The sequence below is a fragment of the Pezoporus flaviventris genome, unplaced genomic scaffold (assembly GCF_033815535.1).
Source record: "Pezoporus flaviventris isolate CSIRO_AGI_PZ_B2104156 unplaced genomic scaffold, CSIRO_AGI_Pfla_v1 ptg000041l, whole genome shotgun sequence".
Lineage (NCBI taxonomy): Eukaryota > Metazoa > Chordata > Aves > Psittaciformes > Psittacidae > Pezoporus > Pezoporus flaviventris.
Window position 1 is genome coordinate 3,456,477 of NW_026892589.1, and position 12,727 is coordinate 3,469,203.

The 12,727-nt window shown below is 55.8% G+C and overlaps 2 protein-coding genes across 3 annotated transcripts; one reads left to right on the top strand and one right to left on the bottom strand.

The window, feature by feature from the left end:
• Positions 1-138: 138 nt before the first annotated feature.
• Positions 139-9,062, bottom strand: VSIG10 (V-set and immunoglobulin domain containing 10). 2 transcript variants are annotated; one of them, XM_061465803.1, is made up of 8 exons: positions 8,770-9,062; positions 7,343-7,627; positions 3,801-4,082; positions 2,687-2,980; positions 2,097-2,207; positions 1,679-1,691; positions 768-925; positions 140-661 (listed from the first exon to the last, which is right to left on the bottom strand). In XM_061465803.1, the coding sequence occupies exons 1-8, from the start codon at positions 8,852-8,854 to the stop codon at positions 591-593; spliced, it is 1,299 nt and encodes a 432-aa protein (XP_061321787.1). In that variant the 5' UTR covers positions 8,855-9,062; the 3' UTR covers positions 140-590. The 2 variants fall into 2 exon arrangements, with proteins under 2 accessions (XP_061321788.1, XP_061321787.1); XM_061465804.1 differs by lacking the exons at positions 1,679-1,691; positions 2,097-2,207 and having other exon boundaries at positions 139-661; positions 2,674-2,980.
• A 719-nt stretch (positions 9,063-9,781) lies between these two features.
• Positions 9,782-12,157, top strand: PEBP1 (phosphatidylethanolamine binding protein 1). The gene is made up of 4 exons (XM_061465820.1): positions 9,782-9,979; positions 10,300-10,409; positions 10,896-10,996; positions 11,346-12,157. Exons 1-4 carry the CDS (start codon positions 9,845-9,847, stop codon positions 11,561-11,563), a joined length of 564 nt encoding a protein of 187 aa, XP_061321804.1. The 5' UTR covers positions 9,782-9,844; the 3' UTR covers positions 11,564-12,157.
• Positions 12,158-12,727: the final 570 nt, after the last annotated feature.

The window sequence follows — 12,727 nt, forward strand, 5'->3', positions numbered from 1 at the left end:
CTCATCCCCTCCCCGTAAGTCCCCTCCGTGCTTCCCACCACAGCCAGGCATCCCCCTCAAAACCACTGCCAGCTAACTCCCAACTTAGACACGGCACGGCATTCCAGACGGATTAGGGGAAAAATGTTTATCATAAAACCAATAAAGCCCCCTATAGCCAGCAGCACCCATGTCCTGCCCATGCACCACTTGTTTCTTCTGTCATCCCAGGACCATTGTGGCCCCGCAGTGACTTCATCACACTCCTGCAACCCCAGCACTGGTCATGGGGACCATGCCATAGCCCCATACTGGTATCTGAGTCCATCACGGGGAGCAGGCTACAGACACCCACTTGTGAGCTCTGCCTGCACTGGGTGCCACCTTGTTCAAAAGGCATCTGAGACAAAGAGGAAGGTGAAAGAGGGGAAATGGAGACACGTGGCTGGGTAAGGACAGAGGGGAAGCTGGGGAAGGGGCGAGTGGAGAAGGCAGTGAGGATGCTCTGACCGATCCAGCCCGCTGAGGACAGCCTGTGCTCAGCCACACAGCAAGGATGTGCCTGGCGCTGGGCATCCAGCTGGAGCTCTGTGTGCTTCCGCTTCACGGAACTATGAGCCTTGTGTCTCCTCTCCCCTCATTTCCTCTGCAGAGCCCCTGCCATGCTGCTCGCCATCATCACCTGCACAGGGCACAGAGCAGCAGCATCTCAGCAGGAGCCAAGGAGCCAGAGAACAGGAATCCCTCCCTCCCAGCAGGAAGAGGCTGCAGAAGGCACCAGGGCTCACCTTCCATAAGGCACTTGAGATAAGAAGCCGGAACGCTGCTCCCATTGACCAGTGCCAGCACCTCCTGCTTGGCAGAGCTGCTCATGGCCTCTTCTTCCCCATTCCCATCGTCATCATCTGAGTCCACCAGCACTAGGATGTCATCTGAGTCTCGATTCCTGAGGAGCAGAGCATGCAGATGCTAAAAGGCTGAGGACAGCCTATCCTGACTCTCCCTCCAGCCTGTGCCCCCTAGGCTTTGACCAGCCTCTACCCCAAAATGACCAATGTTGATGGACTCCTCCAATCCTGCACTAACCATGTGCAAAACCAGCTCATTTCAGACCACCACCACATTCTGCACTGCTTCCCACTCACTTCCCAAGTCCTCCAACCACTTCACAAACATTCATGTACTAAACTTCACCAGCCCCTCCAGAGAGGAGCTGTCTTCCCTCCTGTACGGATGGGGAAATGATAGCACCCAGAAGAGACTTCCCATGCTGCAGCTCCACAGCTGTGGGAAGAGGGGCAAGGGAAGGAGCGGGGCCAGGAGGAGTGCAAGCTGGAAGTGGGGAAGCAATGTGGTGCACCCAAACCCCGAGGTGGCACTTGTTCATGTGCATCCTTCCTGAGGGGATAAGGACATGGCGCAGTCCGGTTACTCCTCCTCAACTTCACTGTCCCTGTGCAATCCCAAAGTGACTGGGATCCTGCTCCTGCTCTGATGCCAGGTGTACCCCTCTCTACCCTCAACCTCTGGCTCCTGCACCCACTGCCAGCCCCACCACCCCCTTCCACAGGCACAGCTCCCAGGTAAGAACAGCTCTGCTCTGGGAATGGCTCCTGCCTCAGAGGTGGATCCCTCTCCTCTTGCAGGAGCCTCACTAGTGAGGCCTCGTGGGACTGGGCTGAGGAACATCAGCACTTACCTGAATGCAGCACCTGGATGGGAGAGAAAGGAAGGGAAAAGAGCATTAGAAACCAGCCCCAGAGCAGTCCCAGTTTTACTGCACAAGCCCTGTCTATCCTGCCTGGGAGAGGATGGTCTCTTGCAGCCACACCTGGAGGCTCAGACAGGAAGGTGACCTGCCCATGTATGCAATGGCAGCATTAGAGGGGTCACAAGGAAAGGGGAGAAGGCCCACCACAGTACAGCTCCCTAGAGAAGGGGAGGGGGAGAACACAGCTGCTGTTTCAAACCCATGTGACAGGGTTTATGACCAGGAGCGGGGTGAGGCCCAAGGGCTGTGGTGATCATCAGTGGCTGACTCCAGCACACCAGGAAGGACAAGCAGGTTGGGGATAAAACCAGACCAACCCGGTCCCTATGCAGAGCAGAGCTCCTACCTCTGAGGCATAGCAGGGGACTGTAGTACAAGACAACCCCGGTGACAGTGAGGACAGCCAGCAGGGACAGGACCACCACGGCACCCACGACCCCAACAATGTTCACTGGCTCTGTGGAGTGGAGACAGAGCAGGTCAGTTGTCAGGAACAAGGATGGATGAGGAATTTCCAGTGCAAGTAACAGAGCAGGTCCCAGCTCCCATTTCCCATCCCAGCAACAGTCACACCAGCACAAAGGGTGAGGGTTTCAGCCACTCAAGCTTCATTGACTTAGAAGTGACCAGTGCAGTTTTGTGCCCACTTACATTTAGTGACAGTGAATCAACCCCTGCACAATGCACCTCGAGCAGCTTGGCTCTTGGAGGTGCTCCTCTGAGCCCACAACCCCCAGGAGGGATCAAGGATGTACCTCTCTGGCCCACTGCTCTGAGGTGAGGGGAATTGGTCCTTTTCACCCTGGGCTGAAGGGAGCCAGTCCTGCATCAACACTTGCCACAAGAGCATGGGAAGCATCAAAGGATGTATGGAAGGCAAAGAGGACTCTAGTGCAAACGGCCCCAGTGAGCTGTGTCCCCACAGTCCCCACTCACCCTTCACTGTGAGGCAGATGAACAGCTCCCTCAGCCCCACGGGGTTCTGAGCCTTGCAGACGTAGCAGCCCCCGTCGGTGGCCTGGGAGCAGTTCTGGATGGTGAGCCGGGACACGTTGCCCTCCTGGGCAATGAGGTACCTGCCTCCGGGCTGGATCTCTGCCCCTGGCTGGGTGATGCCCCGCAGCCACGTGAGCCTCGCTGACGGGGTGCTCTCGGTCACTCGGCACGTCAGGGTCACGCTGTCACCCACCAAGCAGGTCTTTGGGGGATCTGATTCCAGTGAAGGGATTTCTGAGCAGCCCCAGGGCAAGAGGAACAAGGAAAGAGTCAGGGAGGGAATGGAGGAGTTTAACAGAAGGAGCAATCAGCATCTGCCTGATTAATAATCATTAACAGGAGGAGGTCAGGCAGGAGTCTGGGCTTGAGCACTGAGGGGCTGGCATTCAGCTCACTCGCAGGACTGCAGCAGCCTCCTGAGGACAATCTGAGCAATTTCACATTGCTTGTCTGACACCCATCTTTGTATCCCCATTGGGATATACAGATTTATATCTGCCAGTGGGAAGACGGCAGAGAGGAGAAAGGCAGCCCAGGATTGTTCCTTGGGATCAGCAGAGCTCTTGTGTAGCTCTGACAAAGGAGGATAAATACAGCTCAGGTTTCCCAAAGCAGCTTTAGTCAGATCCCTCAGATGCCTGATGGGGGTCTGGGGACATCCATGACCTTCCTCCCCTAAGCCCAGCCCTACCAAACTTAACGTCAAGCTAACCAAGGCACAAAAACCACCTCCCACTTTCACGCAGTGCTTGCACAGGTGAAAAGCTTCGTGTGGGACGATTCAGCCCCTGAAGATGTACCCAAAACACAACTCACCTGCAGCTGTGCCCTGATGGATCTCAGCTGCAGGACTTCCATGCCTTGGGCAGTCACCTCTGCAGAAGCCCAGCCCTGCTACTCCTAGCATCTCCCCCTGCAGCAGGCAAGTGCCTGCAAGCCTGTCTTGCCTGAGCCCTGCTTTAGTGCTCTGGAGGGCCGAGGATGACCAGGGTTGCTGCCTGCCCCACCATCAGCAGGCTCCTGAATGGCCACTAAGGTGAGCAAGAGAACTCACTTATCTCCACAGTGCACGTGGGCTCCTCCTGCCTGACCACGTGGCTCCCCACACACTTGAACACTTGGCGGTGGGAGAGGTGGGAGCTGTTGAGCGTTTCCACGTGGGTGTCCGAGGAGCTCGTGGAGCTGAGGACCCAGCTCGAGTTCTCCAGGTCCTGTCCCTCTTCTCTCCAGTGCAGGGTGGGGTGGGGATACCCCCCAGGCCAGCTGCAAACCAGCTGCAGCATCAGCCCCGATGCGGAGGTCTCAGCCCAGCACTTTGGGGTTGACTGTGGTGGATCTATCAGAAAGGACAGCACGTGGTTAGAGACGCTTTCAGGTCACAGCTCTTGGTGTCCCAGGGGCTGGAACTCCCCCAGGTGCTGGTGTTTGACATCATTCCCCTTGAAAACCTTCCTGGTTTCCCTGCTTATCTTCTCCCTGACCTGTGACCCACAGCCCCAGGGGAGCACAGGTCTGAATGACAGCCAACAGGGACCAAGCAGGGGCTGTCACAGCAGCCACAGCCAAGCCCTGAGGGACTATTGCACAGGGAGGAAAAAGATCATTGCCACAGCTTTATCCAGTGGAGCACCTAAAGCACAAGACAAGCACCTAAAAACACAGTGAGAGAACCAAATCTCCACCCTGCCCTTGGTCCTCATGCCACAGCTACAAAGGGGTGACACCGATTCGCACTACTTGACAACAAGGATCAACCTGTCCCCATCACTGAGACAAGCATTAAGACTTCTCAAGGGAATGTGGAAAGCATCAGGGCTCTTGCTTAGGGACAAGCCACCAGCTCCTCAGAGCCACTACCTCCAAGCTGGAGCACTTCCCCAGTCCATGCTGAAGGAAGAGGCTGTTCCTAGTGTACAAGATGCTCTGCCCACAGGGTGACTCCAGCTTGCAGGGCCACAGATACGTGCCACTGAAGCCAAAGCAAGTGTGCTCTGCTCCTGCCCAGCACCACTGTCACTGCCACATGGTATCGCTCACCTGCACAGCACACTCTGTGTCCACACCATGCTGCAGCAGTGGGGACAAACTCCAGCAGGGAACAGAAGCCGGGTAAGTCACCACTGGCCTTGTGCCAGGGCCACCTCATCACCACAACGACTGTGTTTGTTATTTAAATACAGGACCCACGACATGGTGTCAGGAGCAGGTCAGAAGGCAACAGAAACCCAAGAGCAATCCCTCAGGCAGAGCAGGGCTTTATGCAGCAGGAGTTCCTGAGTGTCTCCCATGGGATGGTTTCACAGGCACACACCCATGCTCAGACAGACACACGTGTCTGTTTAACAGCCACAGGGATTCTGGACTCTGATCCAGGCAGCATTAGCACACCGTGCCCCTGTGGCTGGCTTACCTGACCCAACCAGACACCACTGAGAGCTCAGCCCCTCACAGGAGGTGTCAGAGGGATGCCTGGGATTTATTTTGTGGAGCGTTTATTCAAGTGACTTTCAAATGACAAAGGAAACAAGTCACCATCATGGCAAAACCCCCTGTGAGCTCCATTCATACCTTCCTGGGGCTTGGCTTTCCAGGAACTACAGACACACAGCTCGTATAATCTTTGAAACCATCCAGCTTTGGCAAGGAATTTCTCGACACCACTTCCTCTGCCTCAGCTCTAGGGAGGATCACAACTCACCCCAAACCCTGGCTGTGGATAACAACAGCAACCTGTGAGCCTGAACCACCACAAACCGCCCCACTTCGAGAGGCAGACCCAGCACAGGAGGAACGTGCTTCATGTCCTGGACTCCCAGGCTCTCCCAGTACAACTCCAGCGCCCAAATGCCAACAGAGATCTGTTCCCAAAGCGTTAATAAACCACAAAGACCTAAAAACCTCTGATCTCCCCCAACCAAAAACCCTCAAAAAACACCAGCAAAAAGGATCTCATGCCCACAGAGAAGCCCACAGCAGCTTGTATCACACTGGACACAACCATACCAAGGAATCCCTTGGAGATGTGCAACGCACACCATGTGCTCCCCATCCAGAACAAACACAGACCAGCACCTCAAGACAGGGCTGCAACTTTGTTGTATTGCTAGAAGCAATACTGCTGGTGGGAGTTTTAAATGCAGTGTTGAGCAGAGAACTTTAAGTACAACCCATGAGACAGTTGAGAAGCTTCAACCTCCAGCATTTGCTGATGCTGCTTCTGCTGATCTAAAGCACCACCAGAAACACCTCTCTTGCCCATTTTAGGGCACACCAGTGTCCCAGATCACCTTTGGAAATGAATTTACACATTAATTCCGGGCTAGTCAATGAAGCTCAGAGGCAGCACCAACACTTGGCATGCCATAGGTATCTTTTGCTCATGTGGGGTTGGCACCAGTGCTCCAGATTGAGGGCTCCCCCTCCCCAGCGCTGTGCCTACATATATATATCCTCTGAAGCAGGCTGGGCTTTGAGTCCCTCACTCCAGCTCTCTGTGACCCTGCAAAGCTCGTCTGCAAGTGCCTTGACCCAGGAATGAATGTGACCTTTCTGAGCTTGAATCTGTCCAGAACAGGCACAACTTTTACAAACACCGAGGAGCAAGGAACACCCTGAATGCAAACAGAAAACACCTCTCACGTACAGCAGGCGTTGACGGCAAGCCCAGCATGAAAGGAAGGGGCTGAGAGAGCACAGAGTGCCACCAAAACACGCAGACTGACAACAGCCCTTCCCTCTCCTCAACCCTGTCACATGGACTCGGCTGGCACAGAGGCCAGCAGCTCAGAGCCCAGCTCACAGCTGGTTTGACTTGGGGAAGGGTCCAAGAATGGCACCAGCCACAGGACCTCCTAATCTGCATGAGGCTGTTCCACAGAAGAGATGAGGCATCCAAGGAGGATACTGGTCCTGCACCAGCAGCGTGCAATGTGACTTCAGAGCTCTCCAGCCTGGGCTTGTGAAGGGTTCAAAGGGGATGAATGAACGAAACAGAGATGGGAGAAAGCACCAAAACACACAACAGGACCAAAAGGCTGAAAGAATGGCCTGCGCTGGCACGCTCCCAGCAGGAAATTTAAAGAATGGGGTTTTTCCATCAAATTCGGAAGGCTTCACTCTCAGACTTGGCACAGACAGCTTCTGAGCTGAGGTCCCTCCATTCTCCCACTGAAATGAACAGCACAGCAGACCGATTTCAAACAGTCTGTAAGGCAGTGAGCAGCAGCCCCCATCCTAAGATATACGAAGGCTCAAGTCAGCCATGTTCTGAGGCACCGGACCAAGTACAGGATATGAAAGATCTGTTCAAAAACTAGTTCATCATCACCACCGAGGAAGGAACTGAAGTGACACAGTGAAAAGTTCACTGCTGGTGCTTCATCCTCAGCATCACACACAACTGGTCCTTGACAGACCTTACAGATACACATCCTCATGCTTGGGAGTGAACCTGTAACTGAGCAGCACCAGCCTGCCCACAGGTTTTGCACGATGTGGCCACCTCGTCCTATTTGACATTGCTTTTCCAACACTGCAAATGAATGTGGGCTCCTGTGGGACTGAGGGGAGGGAATTCGAGAGGCAGGACAAACTTACTGGCTACCAGGAGCTGGACCCTGTGCTCATGGTCTGTCTGGTTCAGCACCTCTTTGCAGGTATAGTTGCCTTCATCCTGCGCACGCAGCTCTGTGATGCTCAGAGAGCTGTTGTCAACCAGGGAGAAGCGGACATCTGGGGGGAAGGCGACCCTTGAGGAGAAGAGTGGGGGGAAAGAGCGTGGATCCCCTTGGAACCACAGCACCTCGGTGGCTTCTTTGGAGACATTGCGGCACAAAAGGAGGATGCTTCCTCCAACCTTCCCGAAGACCACTTCCTCTGTTCCTGCAAAACAGAAGGGACAGCATTAGGGATGTAGGGAACCGGCAAAGCCCTCTTCTGCCAGCAAAGACCTGTATATATATATATATATCTCATATATATATATATGAGATATACATGAAGACCTGTATATATGTATATTATACGCAAAGACCTGTATACATATATATATGATATATTATATGCAGACCTGTATACATGATATATATTATACACAAAGACATGTATATATGTATATATGATATATATTATACACAAAGTCCTGTATATATATATATGATATATGCAAAGACCTGCACATATGTATATATGATATATATTATACACAAAGACATGTATATATGATATATATTACAAAGACCTGTATATAGATATGATATATATTATATGCAAAGACCTGTACATATGTATATATGATATATATTATACACAAGGACCTGTACATATATATATGATATACATGCAAAGACCTGTGTATATATATGTTATATATCATACACAAAAACCTGTGTGTATATATATGAGATACATACATACATACACAAAGAGGTGGTATCCGTCCAGGTCTCTGTGATACATACCGACCCTCCAAGGTGCTTGTTAGGGGCCCTGCTGCCAAACTATCCCCAATACCCATTTGGCAACTACAAATGTTTGTTGCAGACACGGTCAAGAGGAGGGACACAGCTCAAAAGCCCCAACAGGGAAGCAAGAACCAAGCCATTTCTGACCCAGAGGAGGCCAACAGAGACCCAAAGGAGAGCAGCGCTGGAGCACCAATACAGCGAACGGCAATGGCCAGGCTCCGAAAAGGAGACAAAAGCCACCCCAATACTGGTGATGAGGAAGGTGGAAAACTGATGGAAAACTGAGGAACTGATGCCCCCCTCTCACCTCTCCCACCCTCCCCTGCCAAACGGCACCCCACAGGGCTCTGCAGCAGTCCCCCCTTCCACCACCCTCCCCTCAGCATCCGCCCCGCTTGTTTCCAACGGGAATCGTGTTGTTTTATGCACCAAAAAAAGTACTTTTCAAACCGAGAAGCCCGCACCGGGGCCGGCCCTCAGGTGCGCGCCGCGCTGAGGTAAGAGCTGTCATGGCCACGGCCCGGCGCCCGCAGCTCTCCTCCCCTCGCTCCCCGCTACCTGTGGCGTCCCTGCGCGGCACCAGCCTCCACACGCAAAGGGCGAGGAAGAACCGCGCTGGCGGGGTCCTGCCGGGGAACCGCATCGCCGCCGCAACGAGCCTCCCGCCTCGGGGAGGCGGTGCTGCCCGGCCAGCGGGCAGGAGAAGAGGGCGGGCAGCTCCGGACGGGCCCGCCCGCCTCCCTCTGCGCCGGCCGGGGCCGCGGGTCCTGGACCAGACCCTGCCGCCTCAGCCCGCCATCTTGGGAGCCGCCATCTTGGGCGCCCCCCGGGCCACGCCCGCCATCTTGGGTACCCCCCTCAGGGCAGGGAGCCGGGCTATGGCCGGCGGTGGTTAACACAAGGAGGATGGTGCTTCCACAGCAAAGCGAAGCAGACGTAGTAAGCAAAACCTCCCAACCAGAGGATCTGCCGTAATTCAACCGCTCAGAGACACCCCGAGAGCAACGGGAGCAGGAAGCACAGCGATAAATGGCTGTGAGCCTCGCCGAAAGCTGTGTGGTTCTTGGGGATGGGGTTGGAAAAGAGGCAGGCAGCAGGTTAAGGTAAAACTGGACAGCAGCAGAGCACGAAGAAGGATGGGGAGGAGGAAGCAGGTGGAAAGGGGAAAGGATGAGCTGCTCTGCAGCTGGAGGGATCCCAAGGACACACGCGACCAGGAAAGATACGACTGCTTTCATGTTTCAAGGTGTCCCTTGGATGTGAAGGTAACACAGCACAGCCAGCGCGCTGCTAACTTAAAGCAGCGGATGCATGAGGAGAAAAGGTCCCGGTATATAGGTTTCTGTGCTAAGCGATGCCAAGTGACCCCAAGGGCTGTGTCCTCAGGCTCCTCCAGGACCACCTGGGCAGGGCAGAACACGACCAGCTCCGCACCTCATTAATAACCCAATTAACACTGGGGCAGCAGAGCCCGGCCCCTCCCGCCCTGCGCCAACACCGAGCGGCACCGCCTGGGGGCGCCATAACAGCTGGAGCGTCTCCACCAATGGGAACGGAGCGTGGCGGCGCCTCCGCCAATGGGAGCGGGGAGGCGGGCACGGTGCGCGGAGCTCAGGTCGGTGCAGCCGGAGCCATGCCCGTGGACCTGGCGCTGTGGAGCGGGCCGCTGAGCCTCACCGAGGTGGAGCAGAAGCCGGCGCAGCCCTTGCGGGTCAAGTACGGCTCCGTGGAGATAGATGAGCTGGGCAAGGTGCTCACGCCCACTCAGGTGAGGGAGGGCCCGGCCTGTGGTGCAGGGGGGCGCGGCAAAATGGCGGGAGGCGGCCGGGCCTCTTGGGCCTTCTCTGTGGCAGCTCCTGTGGGAGCCTCCCCGGGTGCTGAGCTCTGCTGTCGGCTCTTGTAGCAGGGCGGCGCGGTCCGGCCCCGCTCCGTGCTGCCGGAGAAACCCCGGCGGCTCTGATAAGCCGGGGGTGAGCCGGTACGAACGGCCTTGAACTGCGCGGTTGTTGGTGCGTGCGGTGGGCAGGCGTGCGAGCAGGGCGGCTGGCGTGGAGCTGGCTGCTCCTGCTGACGCTGTCGTCCCTGCAGGTGCAGAATCGCCCCACCAGCATTGAGTGGGATGGCTGTGATCCCCAGAAGCTTTACACCCTGGTTCTCACGGACCCAGATGCGCCCAGTAGGAAGGACCCGAAGTTCAGGTAACGGGGACGGGGCAGCTCCCTGGGGTGACTGGGGAAAGTGGAGCATCGCTCTTGGTCTGAGCAGGGGGTCAGGAACGTGCAGCAGTGAGTCTGTGCCCTTGTATCTCCCCTTGAGACAGGGACAGCATGGGGAGGAGCAGCTGCTTTTGCCAGGGGTGGTTGAAGGTCTCTTGTAGCTTAGAGTAGCACAGCATCGTCTGCTTGCTTTAATTTGGTGTGTGTGCGAGTTAGAATTAGGGCTCTCTGTGGAGGCAGTGCAGGCTTCAACCTGGGGCCAGCTCACCCTTCTCAAGCCAAGCTCTGCCTATTACATAGCCACAGGGCAGGAGGGCAGATCCTGCTCTAGGACTGGCAAACGAGGAGGGGCAGTTCTTCAGCTGCAGTTACCCTGTCCTGACTGCAGAAAAGCAGCAGCCTGGGGCAGTGAAGGGTCTTGCTGGGGCTGTGATGCAGCCTCACTGCTTTTTGCCGTTCTCCTTCCAGGGAATGGCATCACTTCCTGGTGACCAACATGAAAGGCAACAACGTGAGCAGCGGGACTGTGCTGTCCGATTACGTCGGCTCCGGCCCTCCCAAAGGGACAGGTTGGTACTTCCATGTGGCAGTTCCCGTGCTCCAGGCACAGTGGTGCTGTGTCGATCAGATGCAGAGAGGAGGGTGGGAGCTCTGCAGGAAACTGCCTGCCTGCTTGGCACGTGCCATGCTGCAGGAATGGCCCACACAGCACAGCTTGTGGCTGCATGTGCTCATGGCTGTTATGAATAGCTGCCTGGTTCAAGGCCCTCACAGTTACACACAGCATACTCAGGCTGCGTTCCAAGCCTGGGGAATGCAGACATCCATTCCCCAGCACTCCCGGGGTCACTTCAGAGCAGACCTGGCCCCGGGAATCGCAGGTGCATGGCCCTGGTAACGCTGTGTTGCTCCCCGCAGGGTTGCACCGCTACGTGTGGCTGGTGTACGAGCAGCCCAAGGCGCTGTCCTGCAACGAGCCCATCCTCTCCAACCGCTCCGGGGACAAGCGAGGCAAGTTCAAGGTGGCCTCTTTCCGCAGCAAGTACGAGCTGGGGGTGCCGGTGGCTGGCACGTGCTACCAGGCTGAGTGGGATGACTACGTGCCCAAGCTGTACGAGCAGCTCTCGGGCAAGTAGGGCGCGGGGCGGTGAGGAGGAAGCACTGTGCAGCACCCCAGGGACCGGGCTGGTCGGAGCGCGTGGCTGTAGTTCTGTTTCGTTAGTGAATCGAGCCTAACTGCTCCCGTTCCTGGAGCTGTAACCTGCCCCTGTCCTCCCTGAGGCTGCTCCGTGTCGGTGTGCTCCAGCCCCGTGCTGTGCTTCTGCTGGCTCCCGCACGTCCAGGTGATCACTGTAAGAGCCACCACCCCCAGGCTGACCTGCTCAAGGGAAGCCAGACCTGTGTTAGTGTCCCTGCTGTACTGAAGGTGGTGTGGGTACAGGACCACTTCTGGGGTGGTGCTGGCTGCGTAGTCTCCCTTTTCCAGGAGGGGAGGGGGCAGGCGAAGGGAAACCCTCATTTCTGTCGTGTATTCCTTTTACCCTCAAGCCTTTGGCCAGCGCATCCACTGCAGTGAACCACTAAAGTAGTGAGGGTGCAGCTAAGCTGATTTATAGCACTGCCTTCTGTTCTCTGTTGCCACTCAAAGCTGAGAGACCACTTCCTTTGTCGGAGTTCTGTTGTGTCCCGATCTCAATGTGCTGTTTGCTCACAGTGCAATTAAAAACGTACCAAGGTGGACGGTGTGGTTCTTGTCTTGGGGGTGGAGGGGGGCAGCTTGGTGTCACCATTCCTTTCCTCCTGGTGGTGCACCCTCCTGGCAGTGCGCCCTAGAACTGGAGGTGCTGGAGGAGTGCAGCTCCAAGCAGCCACGTCCTATCCAACAACTTAACCTTGTCTAGATCCATTTTAATCTACATCCATTTAATCTACATCCACTCACCTCGAGGCTCAGCCTGCTGTCACAGCAAACGGTGCTGCCAGGCTGGCTGTACAGCTGCAGAGAGGACACTTCTCGGGGTGCTACTGAAGCTGCTCTAACTCATCAGCAGTGTGACTGATCCCCTGAGAACCTTCTGTCACCAGCCTTGAAGCTCTGCAGCTGATGAGCCCCTCCACCTGCAGAGGTGACCCGTGGGCTGTCCCACATGGGTGCAGAACTGGAGGCCTCATCACCCCACAGGAGCCCACCGCAGAGGCTCCACCAGCTTTACTGACCTGCAGCCAGGCTCCAGCATCCTGGTTGTCCTCCTGATGCTCCAGCAGTGAGGCCTGGTGCTGCCTCCAGAGTGCTTAAAGTG